The sequence below is a fragment of the Pestalotiopsis fici genome (genome assembly GCF_000516985.1).
Source record: "Pestalotiopsis fici W106-1 unplaced genomic scaffold PFICI_Scf_1, whole genome shotgun sequence".
In the NCBI taxonomy this organism is placed as follows: Eukaryota; Fungi; Ascomycota; class Sordariomycetes; order Amphisphaeriales; family Sporocadaceae; genus Pestalotiopsis; species Pestalotiopsis fici.
Window position 1 is genome coordinate 6,175,432 of NW_006917091.1, and position 20,593 is coordinate 6,196,024.

Below are 20,593 nucleotides of genomic sequence, written 5' to 3' on the forward strand. Positions count from 1 at the left end.
AAACACTGGACGGTCATGGAGTTTGTTATGGAGTTTTCATGCTCTGATGGGGTTTATAAACAATCAACCTTCGTCATCGTGCCTCTCTAGGCAGCTTTGCGAAGCGTACGGGTGGCCTTGTAGGGTTCGTTGGTGGACACGGTCCTGGCATGTGCTCTGGGAGTTGAACTGTACTACTACTATAGTAGCGACAGTAGTGTCAGCAGCTCTGCTTTGGATGAGGGTTTCTTCTACGCGACACGCAATCCTATTCTCTCCCATGGCGGGTTGGCGCACTATGGTCGGCTTCCTGCCGATACGTCATCAACGGGCATGATATTTGAATCATCCAAGGTGTCTCGTTCGCGACATTCAAGTTATTCCGAGGGCTAGCAATGTAGGATTGGGTTGAGGTTCTTTGTGCCGCTGCGGGATCGCGATGCATTTGGCCACAAAAAGGCGCCGCCCACGTATAAGAAGCCGTTGCGGTTCCGTGGTTCGTCAAGAGCTGCGCTTCGATCTCGATCCCAGGACGCCATGCCTATTGCATGCTTTATGACTCTCACCCAAAAGGCAGTACACACACCAGAAGGCAGGCACACATTACATCTCTGACTGCGGGAAAGTCTCACTATTGTTCTGGATACCGTACTTGATCACGATTTCAAATGTTGCCTTCATGGTTGAAGTGGCTTATGTGATGCAATCCAATCGTCAGAGGAACGTGCGTCTCTGCTAATATGTAACATCAAAATTCATGATCTACCATACGGGAGAGTTAGTCCTGGCTATCAATTGCCTCCTCGTCGTCCAAGCAAAGGGAAGTGTCCGTCTGGTTTCAACCGACTTGCAGCCAAAAGCATGCATACTTGTTGGCGAAACAACAATGGATTTATTAGCTCGTTGTACTTCTTTTTCTTCTTCTTCGCAGCCAGGATGTCAGGGTTTTGCTCGCGCATGCATGCAAGTCTACGAACTATTTTGATGTGGACTACGGCGTTCTTGGCTGCTTGGTTTGTGCAACAACCGTTGTGCGTTGCCAGATCGATCGACCTACCTCCACAGCACAAATGATAATGATCCTGGATTGCCTGGGTATTCCACATTGCCACTACACCCAGATGAGCCAGAGCATGACAGGCAAACATGCCCTTGAGATAACTATGTAGGTTATTAGACAATAGTAGGTAGGTGGATGTACGAAGAAGTACCCTAAAAACATGTATGAAGGTGCACACATTACATTACCGGGAGCAAGCCTTCATCGACATGGGGCCTGAGGGGTATCCCTGACCTTTGGACTCATTTCATCTGTACAAACTACAAAGAAATACAGATGGGCAGGACTTGCACCGTCTGTCTACATGGAAAACATGGAACACCTCGTGAGCTGTTTTCTCTTTGATCTCTCTCTAGTCTGTACGGATATGTATATATGGGGGTATTTTGGTCTCAGTGTTGCTGTTATTGATGAGAAGAGTGGGAATCGCGTACCGAGCCTACCAAAGAGATACCTGCGCAAGGTAACGATTTAAGGCTGGGGGGCTGGTTATGACGAAGTTCTCCGGTCCAGGCAGTTCTGCGGGTGGCATTTTAACATTGGACGTTCTTCTTCTAGACGACGCTACCTACCTACACTACCGTACATGGATCCTTACCAGCAACCCAGAACTGCGGTATCCACAATCCATGGATGTATCTCTGCTTGTCATTCAACTGTCCACACAGCGGCTCCTTATCCCCTGGAACACTGAAGCATGGCCAATTGGCAGCCTGGCAGAATTCATGGTTGTGGATTCCCTCTATTTATTTTGCCTCTTAATTTCTCAGCAGCTGGGCAACTGGGGTTTGTTCTGGTTGTTCCTGGAAGCGTCCGCCTCATGAATGAATTAAATACGCTACTGCTGCTATCACGATTGCATGGACAAAGTACAAACACAGGTAGATCAATGGTCTGATTTGCTCAAGTCTGCTAGGTGGTCTTCGCTAGCTTACCTGACGGAATACTCGCGCTCCTCCTCCACCCCCCCTGCGTTGCCATACCTGCCCGGCCAGACGTGGTCTTCCCAGGTACATGCATCCAGTTGATGCTTGGCTGTCGGCACCTCGGTCAATCGATCCCACTTATTGCCTAAGACGTAGCATCAGCCCGCTACAGTGAGGTAGGTACCGCGTTCTAGCAGCTACTCGCAGGCTCTAGGTGAGTAAAAACGACCCGGCTCGCCTCTAGGCCTCTAACTACCCTACCGTCTCCCGCTGTGGCTACAATAACAAGAAGGCTAAGAAGGTCGGGTCTGGTAGGTAGCGACCCCCTCAACTTGCAAATGGCCTCCTCCCCCGTAACTGTATGTACCTCGTGGTCGTAGCGCCGTTTCCCGTTTTTTTCTCCCTCCCAAAAAACCCGTTCTGATCCCGATCCTTTGTTGGCGTTTCGTCAACCTAGATCTCAGAATCGGTGATGGATCGTGTTAACCTCCAAGTGTCTGGCCATTGCCTACTGATGCTAATTCTTCCAGTTTCCCATCCACATTACCATTAACTATCTGCAAAATACAGACTTTCCCATTTAGTTTGCTCAACGCCACGGCCAACCGCTTTCTTTGACTTTCTGGCACTTTACCTCATCTTGACGGTGCGCCCAGTCAAGTCTCCATACGTACATACATCCCCTCCATGCGTACAGGCCAGGCCTACTACGTCCATACATACATACCGTTCTTCCTTTCTGGTGAGGTCAGGTAAAAAGTACTCACTCTTGTACCACGATTACTACCTACCTGGGTCTGCTTCTCAAGGATTCGGCCCCTCCAAAAAAAAAAAAAAACACGCGACGCAGCCAAGGGGGAGACAAGAGAAAATAACAAAAAACCAATCGCCTTTTTTGCGCCTTGCTCTCGAGGCAAAACGCATGCATTTCATCGCCGCAGGCACACCCACCACCCCTGATCACACAGTAGCAAGCTCTTCTTTTTCTTCTCGGTTCGGTTATTCTGGGACGCAGACCAGCCGGCACAACACATAAGCAAGCTTCCCACGATAGTGTCCCTTCAAACCCCGTCTCGTAATAGAACGAATGCCTATAGCACGTCGCCTTGTCGACGCCGACATCCACTCTACCCGCCAGTGCTATCCCGACCAACCTGGTTATTAGACCGGACAGAAACCGGGAGCTCCTTGTGAGAAAACAAGAAACAACAAAATTCCGCCCACAAGCCTGTCGCCCTTACCGAAGCGACCTCTTTTGCCTACTTAGCTATATCGCTCGAGAAAGAACAATCGATCAACCAAGCTGAACTTTCTCCAGCAGTCTATGCACCCAGTAGCACCTCGACTCAACCCGCCGCCGCTCGCGCGGCCAATCCGGCCATATGAATCGACTCGATCAAATATTTGAAGAGCTGGGTATCTCTCAATACCTAGGCGCCTTCGTGGACCAAGGTTTTGACTCGTGGGAGACCATTCTAGACATCACCGAGTCCGACCTGTATGTCACATCTCATCGACACCAGCGTCCCCATTTGTGATCAATTGCTGATAGTAGACCTTCAGAGATGCGCTCGGGGTAAAGCTTGGTCATCGCAGGGTACGTATTCGTGGCATGTTTTGGAGGGAAATTCCCGCTCGCAGCGCTTCGACTGACACTGTGAGAAGAAATTGCAACGTCGAATCGCGAACCACCGCGGTCTTGCTCCTGCGGCGTCATTGGCCTCCCCAACCCGCCCCAGCATTGAAGATTCGACGACACAAGCCCCAAAAACAGTGCAACCTGAGGTAAAGGATGGTTCGGCAGCAACGAAACGTAAATATAGAAGGCACCCCAAGGTATGTAGGCCTGGATGGTCAAGCGCACACCCACGGAATGTGAACGGTGTCGGGAGAGGAGACTAACCCGGTTCACTCTTCGTAGCCTGACGAAAATGCTCCCGAACGACCTCCCTCGGCCTATGTCTTATTTTCAAATAGTAAGTCTCATGCCATCGTCGCGTTTGCCGTCTGTTCGCACTACAACTTAAATGGATAATCTCGGCTAACCTCGTTGCAGAGATGCGTGAGGATTTAAAAGGACAGAATCTCAGCTTTACGGAGATAGCAAAGCTCGTGGGAGAGAATTGGCAGAGCCTCGATCGTGCAGAGAAAGAACCATATGAGACGCAGGCGCAAGAGCTCAAGGACAGGTACAACAGGGATATGAACGAGTACAAGAAAACGACCGACTACAAGCGTTACTCAGACTACTTGCACGAATTCCGAAAGCGACAGGCTGTCCATGGTAAGGCGTTTGAAAAGACACCGCACCCAGAACCATAAGTCAATGGCTAAATTGAAATATAGACGCGCACAAGAGAGCCAGAGTCGACGGAGATGGCAACAGCCGCCGAAGCGCCCCGAACGGGTTGCCTCCTACGCTCAGTACTGCCACTAGTACCACCGGCAGCAGTTCCGACAGTCATTTGGGCAGTGAGCCACCACCGACACGCCAACAGAGACTGAGTTCGATCACATCACAGTCCGACTCCCAGGTTTCTCCAGTCGTTTCATCTCTCGCTTTTCCGCGGCATTCCGATGAGGTGTCTCACTCGCCAATGTCTGTGATTCATGACGACAGGTCGAATAACCGACCAAGAGGCTTTTCCAGTCCAGCTAGCAGGGACGCACCCGAACAAACCGCGAGTAGCCACTTTGGGACGCGCCCCGGCGCTCAATCAGACTTACCGCCTGCGGGGCATGGACTTTCCGCGCTGATGCAGCCGAGTGACATTCGTGGGACGCTTGCCCCGATGTCGCATTCTCCGGAGGCCGGCGCGTCGAGTATCATGCCTGGGCGATCCGACGACACCAGGTCTGGGCGCACATCAATCTCATCACAGTTCTGGTCTCGACCTCCCTCTTTACTTGCACAGCAGTCATCGACGGGAAGCGTGACGTCGCTCAGCTCATTCGCTCAGCCTCGGACACCCAGCGAATCTTCACTGCCTATTCATGCTCTTCTCTCATCCAAGCCGGAGCCGCCGAGTATGCCTAGCAATCCAATGGGTCTACCTGACAGCCATATTCCCTCAAAGCCTCCAGGCCTCAATCAGCAATACCCCGGTCGCCCACCGGGCGATCCAGTCGTCGACGGACGCCTGCCATATGTCAATGGTATGTCAAGGATCAGTAGTCGTTTGCCGCCCACAAGACTAAAGCAACCTGTCCTAGGTGTTTATCCTCCTGGCATAGTCCCCCAGGCCCATCCTGTCGCACCCATAACCTCTTCTGCGCATCAGCCTGCCCCAACTCTTCCGAGAATAGCTGGCGGTGCAGATTCTGGTTTGGACGGCATGAGCGCTTTATTGCGCGCCAGTGACATCGTGGGACGACCGGAACCTTAGTCGTCCTTTTGCCCATGGTATTGATGTTGTTAACTACATTTTACAAGTCGACGCGTCTTATCATTCCTAGACGACGTCTTTCAGGACTTTTGGACTGTTTATTATTCACATGACAGCGATCTTGTTGGTTCACCACGATTATCATTGAGCGTTTTGAGATGCCCCGTTGGCATGATCTTATGTCACGTAAATCGTTGTTCATACCCGTCTATTGTGTCGAGCTCATTTATCCTCGTCCTCATGTTCTCTTTTTTGCTTTTTTCCCCCGGAAAGGAGAAGGTTCTACTGGACTTTCCCCGGTATAGGCGTTCAGAATTTTGGTCATGGCTGTCGTGATTTATCGGCTCGGTCGGAGAATATGGCGTTTGGTGATCATTTTTCTGGACAGAGGAGGCAATCCATCTCCAATCGAGAGATGCTTGACCTCTAGCGTTGCATGTGTCAGACCTACATTTAGTCGCCAAAGTCAAAGCACTTATGGGGTGGCTGGGATATCTCGTATTAGTGAGAGTAGTATATAGAAGGAGATCTAGGTCTTGACGTTGACCAAGAACAAAGCTCACTCATCAAGCCTCATAAGTTCTTGAAAGAGAGAAATAATGCGCAAGACAGGAAAAACAAAAAGAAGTAGTATCATTCAGCTTAGTGTAATATATGTGCTGGTTCTAGCCAAGGTCTCATTGCATATACAAATAAAATCCATCAAACGGTGGTGATTTATAGATTGACCTCTATTTGGGGCCGACTTTTGCCTCAAAACTACGTTTAAGACATCACAATGAATAATGAATGCTCCATTTACAAAACTGGATTGAATTGTATCCCTTCCCCCACAATCGCGGACACACGCATGCGCAGGTGGACTTTACTTCCGCATAGATATCACTGAATCCGATGAGTCAGAAACAAACGTTACGGGGAAGTTGGGGCGGCGGAAAAGTCGGTTATTTTGAATCATCATGAATCATTATTTCGACAGTTTGCACGTAAGACTTCTTTCAACACGGATGAAAAACCAAACAAAAGCATCCCTCTCTCTGAAACCAGGGCCCCTTCTCCCTTTAGCCTTCCTCAGAGACCTCTGCATTCCAGTCTTTCCTGATATCCAACTCCATGAGCTCTGGTGTATTTTCAATGACCAAGCCCTTTTCGTTGGCCAAATGTAACAAGCAGATGAAGCAGAAACTCGTCGAGATGTCGTCCATGACTGGCTTGGCGTATACTGATTGCAAGTCGTTCATGACGTCTGTAAATTTGAGCGTGGTATCTGCTGCCGGCGTATCCTCGACGGCTGGAGATCCCTCTGCTGGTGTAGGAGGTAGCTGATCCTAGAGGAGAATTAGCGTTTCTGATCAATTGGTTATTGAGAAATGCATGAAAAACTTACGTCGAGCTTTTCAAAGCCAATACCCTTCCATAATTCTTCTTTCAACCGCCGTACATCGACCTTCTTGGCCACGCGGGCATATTGTACATATTCGGGCCGCAGACGACGGGTAGAAGTTACCAACTGGGTGCCAAATCCACCCATAGTGAGTCCTCCATTGAGCAAGGCCGTGAAACCAGCGTTTTCGGTAATAGGCGCCTCGGCACCAGGAGAAAAGTGATCTCTTGCATCAGCAAACTCCATATCGTCGTCATCATCCAGAAGACCACCCCCAGGCAGGGGCATTTCATCGTCGAAAAAGTTGGCGTCGTAGTCGCCCTTGGGCATGGCTGTGTCGTCTTGTTCCATACTCTGTACTGGTTCCTTGTTCGCCCAGAAAGCCTCGTCCATTTCACCTTCAGGAATATTATCCTGGTGGCCGGTATTTCCAAACATGCCACTCTTGTTGAGGCGTCTCCGGCTGCTTAGGCGCGCCTTGGGCTTCAAGAAGAGGCTCAGGAGCTGCTTCGAATTGAAGTGTTTATCGTCGGGAAGAAGATTCCTGGTTTTTGATTTCCAATCCTTCTTGGGCATGGAAATGGCAGAGTTGCTGCTTGCTTGTGTATAGATTTGCTCTCCGAGCTTAATATCAAGAGGCGAGGCAAAATCAATCTCGAAGGGCTCCTTTTCCTTGCGCTGGCGGGTAGGCTCCGTCTTGTTGGCATCCTTGATCTTTCTGATTCTCCAGTGTTCCGGCCCAGCCCAATTCTTTTGTAGGGCTTGGTCAAAATAGCTGAGAATATCTTCATGCGTCTTGTCAGAGCCCTTACCATGAGCCATGCGCACCATATAGTCGCCGTTCTCATCGTCGAACCCTGAATTATCAGCACCCATTCCGTCCTCAGTTGGGGCGTTGTACGGGCGCATCTGTGGATCAAGCGCTGCTTCTCGAGCCCATGCCTCTCCGCCTTCACCAAAAGCGACATCTGGCACATCAAAGCCACCCATTGCTGTCATGTCGTCGAAGCCCAGAGGGTTATCGTCATCGATAAACATTCCAGACTTGTCGCCAGCAGCACGTCCGTCCTCAGTCTCATCGTCTTTGCTTTGCGTCCAATCTTCTGGGGCGCGCAGGAAGGGAATGTCCAATGATCCGGAAGGGTCTCCCAAGTCAAAGGTCTTGAGCGAAGGGCAAACATCTTGGCTGTCAAGGATACCAAGGTCCGGGAAGAATTTAGCGCCGAGTGAGCCGATATCGATCTCTACATCTTCTTCCTCTGGCTCGGGCTCCTGACCAGTCATGGTCACATCCTCTTCTATGTCCTCGAGCATCTCTTCGTCCTCCTCGGTAACATCTTCCCTACGTCGCGGCTTGATCCGCCCTGCAGCAGCATCGTCGGCATCGTCACTGCTGTCGAACACAATACGACCTTGGCCGTCGATCATGAGATGGTTCAGAAGAAGACCCTTGGCACCTCCCTCATCAAAATCTGCCGATGCCTTCTTGAAGAGGGGGTCCACAGCAAACTCGAGTTCCAGCTTCTTTAGTTGCAGAGAGGCGAACGATGGTGCAAGCGTCGCCTCAGAAGATCGTTGCTGGGAGCAGCAGTCAGCACCCAAAGCCAGTAGATGCGAACTGGCTACTCTACACTTACTCTCTTTTGTTTCTTCCTTCTAATCACATTTCCGTCTTCGTCGACTTCCTCCTCGCTTTCATCGCCATCGCCTTCTTCGCGATCCTTCTTCTTGCTATTGCTGTCGGCGAGACCACTCAATAGCTTACCAGTCTCGGTTGCGACACTGTCGACTCTGCTGGTGTAGATCTTGACGCAACCATCTAGTGTACAACTGGCTCTCTGAAAGTTGACGCCATCGCCTTCTTTCAAAAGAGACATGTCGTGAAAGTAGTCGATCAAGGCGAAATTCCACGAGTTTGTAGCATTGATTTTATTGTCGGTAGCCATTTTCATCCACTCCTCAAAGTTGGCGAGGATAGGCACCCGCTTCATAGGAGTGACGCTGCTCCCTCCAACGTAGAGAACCTCATCATCATCGGCAATGGTCTGCTGCCCGCGTCGCGAAGGCGTCCGCGGGTCAGAACTGGGTGATTGATCATGAAAGTCGCTTCTGCGGAAACTGGCCTTGCGCAGCGGAGTGGCTGCGGCGGCCTTCAGGTCGTTGATTTGCTTCTCATGGAGGGCTTGTCGATCCTTGGCCCGACCCTTTTTCTCGGAGTGGTCATCGTTGAGGGGAATCCTGCCAGAAAGGGTTCGTGTGTGAGTCTCATAGTTACAGATGCGCCCGAAAAGACGGGCGGGGGCTCGGCAGCGAAGTAAGTGGAAATACTCACTTGATGGGAGAGTCTCCAGCGACTCTGCTGCCAACGCTCTGGCGCGCCCTTTGTGCGACGCGAGGCATGATGGCAGGCGTTGTGTGTCGTCTGTTGGAGGTTCAATGTGTGATGATGGTGATGTTCAAGCAGAATGTCGGTAGTGACTGCTTGGTAGGCGCGAATCTGCAGTAAACAAAACTGCCCAAGGAGTTGTTTGGTTTGGGGCCAAAAAGGGTTTAGTCTGGCGGAATTGGCGGGGTGAGTTTCCACTGTCCAGTTCCTTTTGGGCCTTTCACCGCAAAACTGCCATTCTAAAAAAACCTACGTTATTTTAAGACACACCTCTGTCTACCTTATTTGACTTCAATTCATGTTACACTGGAAGTGCCCTGAAAAGCACATGGCAAGTGCATGTTCCAACCACCACTAATATACAATGGGGGGTGGGTGAGGTCTGTTTGGATTCGACTACTTTTGGCGGTGCTATTGCTAAGGGTAACCATGTAACTATCTAGGCAGTGGTGAATAATGTGCAGAGTTAGTTCTCTGTGTATCTATCTACCTGATGGTGTATCTATTGCTTTTTGGGTACCGGTTCCGGACATGCGCGCATTGAAAGGAGCACCAGAATGATACTGCCCATCTGAGACGAGTTCTGTCGGGGTTTGTTCGAGATGATCTCATCCTGCTCATTTCTTAATTGGGTTTTGAAGTCGTGAGACATGGCCGTTGTCATTGCTGCAGAGGTTAAACGTTTGCCAAGCCAGACCATGCGTGGCAGAGCCCATCAAAAAGGTGCCACTGAATGTTCCCTGTCAAAACCTGTTCTGTCTGCAAACTTGGGAAAATTGCCGCTAGAAGGCAGCAGTGCTAGTTATTAGCTATCTACCTGTAATAAACCCAGCAGCCATTGATTGCCAGCCAGCTTTACCACAGTTACTGGGATGTATCTGACGTGCAAGCGCAATGGAAAATCGTCGTCACCTGTGACTTGGCATCCCATCTCCAGAGAGAACGGGAAGGAGGCCTCGGCTTTTAGCCCATTTTGCATGCCCAATAAACCTATTACCTAGCTGCTACGTACTTATTACTTCTCTTTATTCACCCAATTGTCGAATCTCACGTCCAGCTTTCATTTAATATCTCTCTTTCTATCAACCTTAGCTAATCGGTGTTACTGTCACCTATCTGTTCTTTCTCCCCTTCCGACAGAAAGTCCGTCTATTTACTACTCTCTGTCCAGGCAAGATAGCTCACACATTGGCGGATCGAGTGCTTTGGAGTAGCGCAGGTTTTCCCCAGGTATGGGTGGTCAAACTTGGATATATCAGCAATAAACATTCCTTTTGTTGATCTTATCCCTGCCTTCTGCTGGCCTCCACACCCCGCAAAGAAGACCTGCATTGGTTGCATAAACACCCAACGGCATACTGTCTGTGTATATATCGGTCCAGATGCAAGATTGATTGATTGCAGCATTTTTCTTCTCCCCCCAAGAATCATCAAGCAGTCAATCGGAACTTGCCCACGAGGTCGGGAGCTCGGTCTATGGCAAGCCAGGTTACACCGTCTTGCCACGATGCCTGGCGCCGCGACCAAGAGACGACGAGCGTATAGCTCAAGGCCTTTTTACTCCATCGCTTTTGTTCTCGCTCTCATTCTTGTCCACGTCTTGTTCGTACGAGGACCGGTATCCTCAAGGCAGCGACATGATGGTGATGAGCCGCTGCTATCGGCGAGATCCGCCGAGGATTGCCGCTTGGTCCACCAGGCCGAGGACAAATGCGCATTTGTCCTGCGGAATTGTCGCGACGATGAGGCTGGCCTGATTCAGTATCTTTCCCTCTACTACTGCACCCTGGGCACTGCAAAGCCCATTGCATTCATCGTTCTCATTACCTGGCTATGCTTGCTGTTCAGTACCATTGGCATCGCGGCCAGTGATTTCTTCAGTGTCAACCTCAGCACCATTGCCACCATCTTGGGACTGAGCCAGAGTCTAGCTGGCGTGACTTTTCTAGCCTTTGGCAATGGATCTCCCGACGTCTTCAGTACGTTTGCCGCCATGGGCTCCAACAGCGGCAGTATGGCTGTGGGCGAGCTCCTGGGCGCTGCGGGCTTCATCACGGCCGTTGTTGCTGGATCCATGGCTCTCGTCAGAGAGTTCAAAGTCAGTAGAAACACGTTTGTCCGCGACATTCTGTTCTTCATCGTCGCCGTCGCCTTTACCTTTTACTTCATCTGGGATGAGAGAATCAAACTATGGGAATGCTGCACCATGATTGCATTTTATGCATTCTATGTCATATTCGTCGTTGCTTGGCATTGGTACGGGAAAAAGATCAAGGCTCGCAGAGCACGTGAGACGGCATCGCGTAGTCATTTTTTGGCCTCCCGGAGCCAACAGGCAAGCGACGAGCTTGAACCTTACCGGGACGAGCCAGATGACGACGAAGCTGGGCCTGGGTCTCACCACGGGGGATCTGTTGTCGACATTGATGTTTTGGATCAAGGCCCAAGAATTGAGGTTGGAGAAGCTGACTCGGAGGATGCCGACGATGAGCGTAATCAGCACATTGCCGCTGAAGTCACGAGCAGCATGAGGGTAAATCGGCCGAGAGGAAGACGCGCCACAACAACGATCACCGCGATCCGGCCCAGTCTGCTTGGCGCGCTCGAGTTCAGGGCAGTCCTGGCCTCACTCTCACAGGAACGAAATATGCGCATGGCGCCAATTTCAGTGAGAAGTTATTCGGCGGATAGGATTGCTGTTGACAGTGCTGCAAGCGGTGTCGCCGCCGTAGGTGGCCCAGCCAGCGCTCAGTCTGTTCAAGGCACCGGCGCGACGGAGCCCACAAACAGGGTGAGGTCGCGTTCTTCTGGCGCCATACCATCCATCATGGACGAGGACTTGGTCATGGCGTCGCCCAGGTCAGACACCAACGAAACACGAACATCAAGCGTCCCGCCGCACATCGTGGGAGGAAGACTTGCCCCGCCCCCAACAGACTCGACTGGTGGCCTCGCGCTGGACCATCAAAGCAACGCATCACAGCGCCAGCACTTGTTGGGTGGGGGCTTACAGCTTCAGATTCCCAGCCCGAGTCCTCCAGGTAGTCATGATTCCACCCCGGCAGGCTCTCCCTTCCCACAATACACGGACACACCCATGCTGATGACGCCAAATGTCATGCAGTCATCTGTGCCTACGTTACCCACTCCTGGTGTGGAGCGACATTCACCCTTCGACGACCTGCAGATTACTGAAGCCTCAAGGCCAGTAAGGTGGTGGCCATATCGATTTTTGCCTGACCCTTATATGCTTATACGCACTCTATTCCCAACTTTGCAGGACTGGGCAAATAAATCCGCTTGGGACAAGCTGGTAAGCGCGTGGTCAGTGCCAAGTGTTTTGCTGTTGGTCATCACACTACCAGTCGTAGAAAGTGAAACTACCGATGATGATTCGGAAGACAACATTATGGATGAACCAGCTACTGGTGCGGCGCTCAATGTTGCTCCACCGGTTTCTTTCGAGCCACATGGCCTGATGGGCTCCGAGACAGAATGGCAGCAATATAGACGGCACACAAGATCACGCGCTTCGTCAGGGACCGCGTCACCAGCCGCCATCTCGTTGGTTGCCCCTGACGAGTCTCATGATTCGAGGAACACGGGTAGCACGCCTCAACATTCCGGCGAGCCTGTGATACAACTTTACAAACCTGCATCAGAGCCAAACTCAACAGCCGATGATAGTGAGGATCAAGGGTGGAATCGGTGGCTCTTGATCTTGCAGATATTTACCGGCCCAATGTTTGCTGTATTCATCGTATGGGCAAATGCGGTCGAAGATTTTGAGCAACCGGGCAAAGTTCTCGTACGCATGGTATTGGGTGCACTTGTGTTTTCCCTTGTCGTACTTGGTGTTCTCCTGGCCACCACAAACCCTGATCGTCGCCCAAAGTATCACTTCTTGTTTTGTTTTCTCGGGTTTACCATCGCTATTGCTTGGATATCTACCATTGCCGGCGAAGTTGTGGGTGTTTTGAAGGCACTTGGTGTCATTTTTGACATTTCCGAGGCAATACTCGGCCTCACAGTATTTGCCGTCGGTAATTCTGTAGGCGACCTTGTTGCTGACATTACTGTTGCTCGGCTCGGCTATCCCGTCATGGCACTGTAAGTCTCACCCTTGTGATGATGATTTAAAAGCATAGACTAACGTGTCGGCAGCGCTGCTTGTTTCGGTGGCCCTATGTTGAATATATTACTAGGCATAGGGCTCGGCGGCGCCTTTCAAATAGTGCGTTCGGCAAATCAAAAACATGCCAAGCATCCCGACCGGCCATACGAGTACAAGACCTACCATATTCAAGTTGGCGACACGCTTCTTGTCTCAGCCATAGTACTTCTCATCACCCTTGTTGTACTCCTCATAGTGGTACCAATGAACAAATGGATGATGACGAGGAGGATTGGATGGGGATTGATAGCACTCTGGGCATTGGGCACCGTTGCAAATCTTGTAATAGAGCTGGTGGGACCAGGGAGAACAATAATTTCATGAACGACAGGCGGCAGTGAAGTCAAGAGTCTGTCATTTCATGTAGCACCCAGTACATATATAGAAACATGATACCCATGATAGGAAATTAAGGCAGTAACCGATACGGCATTCGCGTGGCACTCGATACATACTTGTTGATGCTCAAGTATCAAGCTCTTTAAGAAACATATAGCGTCGTCATCTGTGTTACGATGGCCACGTTTCAGAATGCATTACAGCTTCCTCCATCACGGCTTTGTTGTCATGGATGAATATTGAAGTCAATACCACCTCGAACCCTGAAATTGCCACGAGGTAAAAGTGTCGTTGCGAAGCATTCTAGTCATAGATAGCCCAGCTATAAATAAGAAGAATCCTTCGTCTCTATCCATTTCATCAAGGCAGTAAACAAGGCAGACAATAAAGAACCCAATCTTGTCTCCAAACTAGCCAAAGATTGTTTCTTACACACAATTAAACGCCAGACTAGATCCTTCCTCTTGCACCCCCAAACCTAGTCATGTCCGACGCACAGAACCGATCCCAGGGAAACTTTGTGGTCAAGGACCCCGAGGTCGCCGGCGGGGCGGCCCTCGGCAAGAATAATGACAAGATTCTAGGTCACCACGTCGTCGGGAAAAATACTGGCGGCGGCGGTAGTGGTCATGCCGTCAAGAGCGGTACCGGCGAGGCCCGCCGTCATTTGCAGCAGCGGGGAGACCAAGTTGATGATGACGATGAGTTTACTGGCCAGAAAAAGAGACAGCAGCAGCAGGACGACGACCTCGGGGGCAGCCGGGGTGGAAATGACGAGCCCGGGAGGAATCGCCAGACTGGTGAACTGGTCGCTGAGGAAGAGGAAGAATGTGGGCGTGGTAGTCAGGTAAGAGAATATTCCCTCCATTGTTTTTCATTTCCTTCTTTCTTTTCTCTTGTCTTTCACCCCTTGAACTATCCGAAATCATGATCCATAAAAACAGAGATTCCAAGACTGACTCTTGCGTGTTTGGTACTTTTCGGGTGATGTAGATTTAGACAAGTTTCATTCAACACGGCCGATGGCCGATAGAAGAGGATTCTGTGGATGGGCTACTTTGCTTCGATTTCGGATCTTGTTTGTGTGTTGTAGCTCAACTATAGGTCGTCGTTCCGGATGACTTTACTCTTTACAACACATTGCGGGCATCTTTGATCTTCTCATAATCCCACGCAGAATCAATCAAGCTCCTTTGACATTCCATGCGTCAAACAACAATGCTCCTGGCCCCATATCAAAAGGAAATTGTTCAAATGATTATCAAGAAAATGTGGTGTAATGTATATATATGTATTCAAATTTGAAAATTTCATCTTTATTATGAACATGAACATCGCCAGCTAGCATCGCTCAACAATTGAGAATTATTCAAAATACCACTCTAGACATTTCAAACTGTCTTGCATATTCGCCAATGTCTTCACGAAACCTGCAGAGGTTAAAACATGATAATCATTTCCATCATCGTCCAAACTCCAAATGTGGTATGATCACTGGCCCATATTTGGTGGGTGTCGTGAAAGCACCATCTCCCTGTACCACGTAGTCGACTGCCAGACTCAACTTGCTCAACCCTTGAGAATGGCCATTGGCAACATTTGCGCTGTATTGCGTGCCCGGAATAGCCTCTGGATCATACGCCATGAATGAAACAAAGTTCCTACGGCCCATGAGCTTCTTGAGCTCACGAGGTGAGCCAGAAGCGTCCGTGTGAAAGATCTCCATCATGTCTTCTTTCGTATCCGAGACCTCATGGTTCGACTTCTGGCCGTTGGCTGGCACGTAGTACGATTTGTTGCTGTGAAGCATCTTGAGGATGTATCCAGATGCGGGAGCTGCCACAATGGGCGATGTGATGATCTGGTACATGGTTTTATGATCACTAGGATGAGTAGGGTCATGAACGAGACCAGCGCCACCGCAATTCACATCTAATGATTTGTCAGTATACTGAGCAAGAAGATAAAGCAATAGTGACAATACATACCTCCAGAAAGGAAAGTCATACGAATGCCCTTTTGGTGAGCGATGCCTTGGAGAGTGCGGATCAGATATGTTCGCTCAAGATCCTTGGAGTCATGTGTCCACATATCCCTGAGGATCTCTCCAATATCAAGGTCACCAAACTGGTTAACGACATTGCCCATGAGACCAGACTTTCCAACAGCCTTTTTGACCTGGTTGAAACCCTGGGCGACAACTTCTTTACCTCCGACAATACCAGCAACGGAACTCGTCACCTTGCCCAGCACATTATACGTAGTGTTGACGGCCTTTTTGCCGGTTGCAAATGTGTTTGCCAGACTTTCCACCGTATCTAGTCGGGGATACACGACTGGTACTGACAACATCCAAATACAGTGTTGCACACTTGGAGGCAGGAGGGCAACCTTTGGGAACAGGCCTTGATACGTTGGGCCAGCCAGCACCCGGTTATGGGTGCGCTCTGATCGCAAATCGGCTCCCACCAGGACAACGGCTGGTCCCAAAAACTTGACAAAGTGCCAGCCCTGACCTGTGATGGTGAAAAGATCGAGGTCATGGTTGACATTTCTCAGCACTTCCAGTGTAGTGTGATGTTGAAAGAGAAGGTACATGTCTATAGCAATCCTTCCAATGTTCTTGAACATGTTTGAGTTCTGCATATAATCAGGGTAAGAGCCATAGCCATCAAAACTGCGATTCGTCAGTCTGTGTCATTTCTCCAGGAAGCGCATCGTTGACTTACATATCATGATCGTCAATCTGGCAGATATGGGGGATTTGAGCCCATGCCTCTCGCAAGAAGGGCTGGTCAAAATGACTCGTGTAGAAGTGAAAGTAAGCATGTGACACATCCTCCTCGTGTCTCGCCGTCCATGGAGCAGTTTTGCGATTCTCCTTGCCCTGCATAGCTAACCACTGCTTCAGAACCGGAACCTCTTTCCATAACCTATCGCCGTAGATTTGGTTACCTAGGCCGAGCTGAGCATGATAACCTCCACAGTCGACGTTCTTTTGAAGCACATCCTTCCACATGAAACCTACACCACCCAGTTTGCTTCGTTCATTCTGGGAGGTGCTTGCGGCAAAGTCATTGCCAGAGTGTCCAATGAAGCGCCAGTTGATTTCCTGCTTTCCAGCTACCACAAATTCGTATCTTGTGCAGCCCATGTGCGACGTCACTGCATACGTCCACCTGTCCGTTCCACCATCACCCATTTCAAGGTCGATATCATACTTGTGGAACTGCCATCTCTGATGCGTGTATATCGAGCGAGAAACCAGTTGTCTCGGATTCGGGGAGAGGTCAACACTCTTGTGGATATGGATCGTTGGTGGCTGAGGTGAATCCGTGACTATCATGATGCTTCCAAGCCATAAACCCTTTTCAATATCCATATTGACATATCTCAGGTATGGCCCAAAGTATACCCCATTCGTAGGCTGGACCTTGTACATGTCCACACCGGCACTGGGTGGAGGGCCAGTGAAACCAGCTGTGGGAGCGGCCGAAGCAGCCACGCTCATGATGCTTTCTGCATAACCAGGAGTCTGTGGAGGGAACATTGGCGAGGCCATTCCAGTCTGCTTTCCGCCAAACATTGGAGAAGCCAAAGGGTTTCCATATGTAGAGGCCGTAGGAGACAGAGGTGCCACATCATGGTGAATGGGATTTGGTCCCTTGGGAAACTCCCATTGTGTAGCTTGAGTAGCCAAGTGGATATAGTAATACTGTCCCGAGTTCTGGTCGAGATGGGCAATCCAACCCTCAGGCAGTGGAGGCGGGGAACTGGGAACTTGACCAGAGAAAGGCGACGGCGTCGTCTGCTCAGGCTTGGACGATGAAGAAGCACTAGCGGCGGGCTCTGGTCTCGGATCATTGGCAAAGGCAGGGTGTCCTGGATGCTGCAGAGCTGGGGATGCTAGACCAGCTGCCACCGGATCCGCCTGCTTCTTGGGTGGCGAGGACACTGACTGCGATGCCTGCGCTGGGGTTGAACTGGTCGAACTCGCTTGAGCAGCTGTGGGTCTTTGTTTCTCGGCTGGGTAGCCCGAGTTTCCACCAGAGCTTATGCTAGAATATGCAGGCGGCGGATCAGACATTTGCATCCGCCGAAAGTCTTGTTCGAGCACGCTTTCCTGTAACGCGCCAGAGCTCGAAGAAGTAGATGGACGAGTCTGGTTGTTGCTGTTGGATTGTTGAGGCTCACTGACAGGTGTTACACCCTGATACACAGTTGGCGGGCCATGGGGCTGTTGCTCTGGAGTCTCGGTCGGTGTCCACGGGCGAGCAGGCCCAGACTGAGCAGGAGGGCGTTGTTGGTTGTATTGGGCCAATCTCTGCGCGGCAGCAGAGCTCTGCAGGCTGTTCAATGTTGCAGTTCCTGATATGCCCGAGGCCGCAAATCTTGCTTCAATATCCCCGCCCGGGATCTGACCTGGCTCTATGATCGGAGTCTCTGGCGGAGGCGGGGACCCCCGGCTTGCCTTTGTAGTAGACACCGAGGCCGTCGAAGCAAATCTGCTTACACCACTACTCGGCATCTGCAACAAGTCGCTATCTGCCACTTGCGGTCTAGCATACTGGCTCGCGCTTGTGCTTGGGCTGGCCGAGTTAACCCTCGGCGGAGGATAGTACGGCTTATTGTGGTAATCGGGAAAGTTGACTGACGAAGCCGCAGCAGGTTTGTGCTGAGCTCCTAGAGGTTTGGCGAACAGCTCCCCGTCGTCGGCCAAGGGACTTGTGGGAGGACTCAGTGCTCCTGGCAAAGGCCTGGGCGCAGTACCGCGCCTCTCAGCCAGGCCAGGACCTTTCTTGTCAATGGGGCTTGTGTCTAGCCTCGGCGTCGTGTCGTTGAAACTGCCAGAGCCTGCCGAATGAGTCGGGCTTGAGTAAACCCTGTTTCCCGAGGGTCGGCGACCATCATCGCCGTATGAAGGTCGAGTCGAGACGACTGGCTTGCTTGGGCGCAAATCCTCGTCTTCTGGATACGGGAGAGGCGCAGCGGAGCTCGACGCGCCTGGCGGTAATGGAAAGGTTGGCTTTGAAGCCGAAGGCGTAGGGTATCTATAGCGGTCGGCGGCAGGAACTGGGCTCTGTGGTTTATAGATCCTCAGTGGCTCGATAGTTGGGCTGTCGCAGTCCTCGGCGGGCTGCTTGAGGAACATCTCGTCATGCCTGCCATGGCCACTCATCCTGCGCAGGGTCTGCGACTGCAGCTATGCAGTGCAACTTGTATATATTGTTTCGAATGTGCTCGGCAGTATGACCTGCAAGAAGGAGTTATTTTTAGGAGGCGGTCGCAAAAAAAAAAAATAGATGTGGAAGCTGGAAGCGGTCGCAATCGTGGTCGGGCTGTTCCAGAAGGTGGGGGGAGTTTTGATAGCCAGCGATGAGCTGTAAGCTGTCACTGCGCGCGCGGGGTTTGAGCAACGTAGCACAGGCGAAACGTCCAAGTGAGAGAGGGACACACGAGGCGCAAGGCAGCCCAGCAACTAGAGCAGACTCAAGCAAAGAGAATGAATATTGCGACACGAAGCTGGTGATGAAACAAGACCCGAGAAAAGGGTAAAAGATTGAAGGTTATCGAAGACAGACAGACTCGACTACTATGCGGCCAGTATTGGTGGCCGCCCAACCCACTTCCTTCCCGCTACCACGCAGCTCAGTTCCCTGTCGGCGGGAGCAATTGAACAGGGTCCAGTTCCAGTCGCCCTCTAGCGCAAAGCCAGTCCCGCTATTGGCTCGGCCTGGGAGTCGACATTGCCTGTTCTGATTGGTCACATTGCTTGGCGACATAGTGGTTCCTGACGGTGATTGGCCCACAATCTTGGGCGCTTAGAGCCTATGGGCAAACGCAAGGAACAAATCATTGTCTGCAAGCGCCCATTTCCACGCGTAAAGAGATTGATCGAGACGGAAGCCGGCTCATATGTGCAGACAATACATATGAGCCATGGTGTATATGTAGTTTCTTCATGAGCTCTGTTCAGGGATCACATGTTGCCAGGATTTGATGCATAATTGGCACATTGCTGCTTGGACCTCGAAGCGCCACTACGCAGTGCTTAAACAAGTCCCCGTTTTTAAGTCGCATTGCTGGACGGCTATACTAGTTTTAAGCACGCTGTCACATACCATCGTAATAAAGTATGTACGCCTGGCGCCTGTCAGGGCCTGTACCGTAATCGTGGGAATTTCGGTCGAAACCTTGTTCAGCACGTGATGCGATACTGCTGACACAATCCTCTTCAAGGCCCCGGTCGGCTTTTCAAAAGAGATGGAAGCGGGTGCTTCAATATACCGGGTTGCGGCATGACATACTGAAGGCTTGCATGTCGTCTTTCCAAGCTATTAGACTCAACATTTCGATATATGCGCAATCCGCCAGCCATGCAAAAGAAGGAGGGGGAAAGCAGTAACAATAACGACAAGAAAATAGACACGATGGCAAATAGTCAGGCCAACAAAATGAATGAATGGGCAAAAAGGATCATTGGTCAAGAATTACATGCTTGTATTGATACAACTCGCATGTATTACCATAGTGGGCAATATCAATGTTGGTCCATGAATTGTATACGTAAAGCCACAAGTTGGATGAGATCGCGAACTTGGTTGGCACAGCTGCCCACAATATGAGCAAATATGTTACTGTTTGTGCGCGAGCAACAAGACACAAGTTTGTCCTGTAATCATATACTCACATGTTCGCCATCAAGTGTTCAAGTCAGTAGCAGTATTTCAATAAATAGCCTTTCGTGGTGATACCGTGCAAGCTCAATAACGGTCAATGTATGAGTGTAATGTAGGCCAGACATCCAGCACGAGTCCTTGATGCTTTGCAGGTGCGGCGATCTTGCAGCCCAAGATTCATCAGATTGTCAGGCCATTGGCTGCAGGCTTGGCAGGCCTCCCAAGAAGCAACCAAGCAACATTCATATCCGTGGGGCCACCACCCACCACCCACCGTGC

General features: G+C 50.7%; 5 protein-coding genes across 5 annotated transcripts; 3 read left to right on the forward strand and 2 right to left on the reverse strand.

The window, feature by feature from the left end:
- Positions 1-4,023: 4,023 nt before the first annotated feature.
- Positions 4,024-5,351, forward strand: PFICI_01816 (uncharacterized protein; the record flags this gene model as incomplete). The annotated part of the gene is made up of 3 exons (XM_007830397.1): positions 4,024-4,249; positions 4,312-5,121; positions 5,179-5,351. The coding sequence occupies 3 exons, from the start codon at positions 4,024-4,026 to the stop codon at positions 5,349-5,351; spliced, it is 1,209 nt and encodes a 402-aa protein (XP_007828588.1).
- A 1,061-nt stretch (positions 5,352-6,412) lies between these two features.
- Positions 6,413-9,135, reverse strand: PFICI_01817 (uncharacterized protein; the record flags this gene model as incomplete). Its single annotated transcript, XM_007830398.1, has 6 exons — positions 6,413-6,679; positions 6,739-6,890; positions 6,945-7,658; positions 7,722-8,313; positions 8,373-8,973; positions 9,068-9,135. 6 exons carry the CDS (start codon positions 9,133-9,135, stop codon positions 6,413-6,415), a joined length of 2,394 nt encoding a protein of 797 aa, XP_007828589.1.
- Positions 9,136-10,628: 1,493 nt separating this feature from the next.
- Positions 10,629-13,235, forward strand: PFICI_01818 (uncharacterized protein; the record flags this gene model as incomplete). Its single annotated transcript, XM_007830399.1, has 1 exon — positions 10,629-13,235. The coding sequence occupies one exon, from the start codon at positions 10,629-10,631 to the stop codon at positions 13,233-13,235; it is 2,607 nt and encodes an 868-aa protein (XP_007828590.1).
- Positions 13,236-14,118: 883 nt separating this feature from the next.
- PFICI_01819 (uncharacterized protein) lies at positions 14,119-14,593 on the forward strand (the record flags this gene model as incomplete). Its single annotated transcript, XM_007830400.1, has 2 exons — positions 14,119-14,481; positions 14,579-14,593. The coding sequence occupies 2 exons, from the start codon at positions 14,119-14,121 to the stop codon at positions 14,591-14,593; spliced, it is 378 nt and encodes a 125-aa protein (XP_007828591.1).
- A 503-nt stretch (positions 14,594-15,096) lies between these two features.
- PFICI_01820 (uncharacterized protein) lies at positions 15,097-18,813 on the reverse strand (the record flags this gene model as incomplete). The annotated part of the gene is made up of 3 exons (XM_007830401.1): positions 15,097-15,566; positions 15,623-16,311; positions 16,364-18,813. 3 exons carry the CDS (start codon positions 18,811-18,813, stop codon positions 15,097-15,099), a joined length of 3,609 nt encoding a protein of 1,202 aa, XP_007828592.1.
- Positions 18,814-20,593: the final 1,780 nt, after the last annotated feature.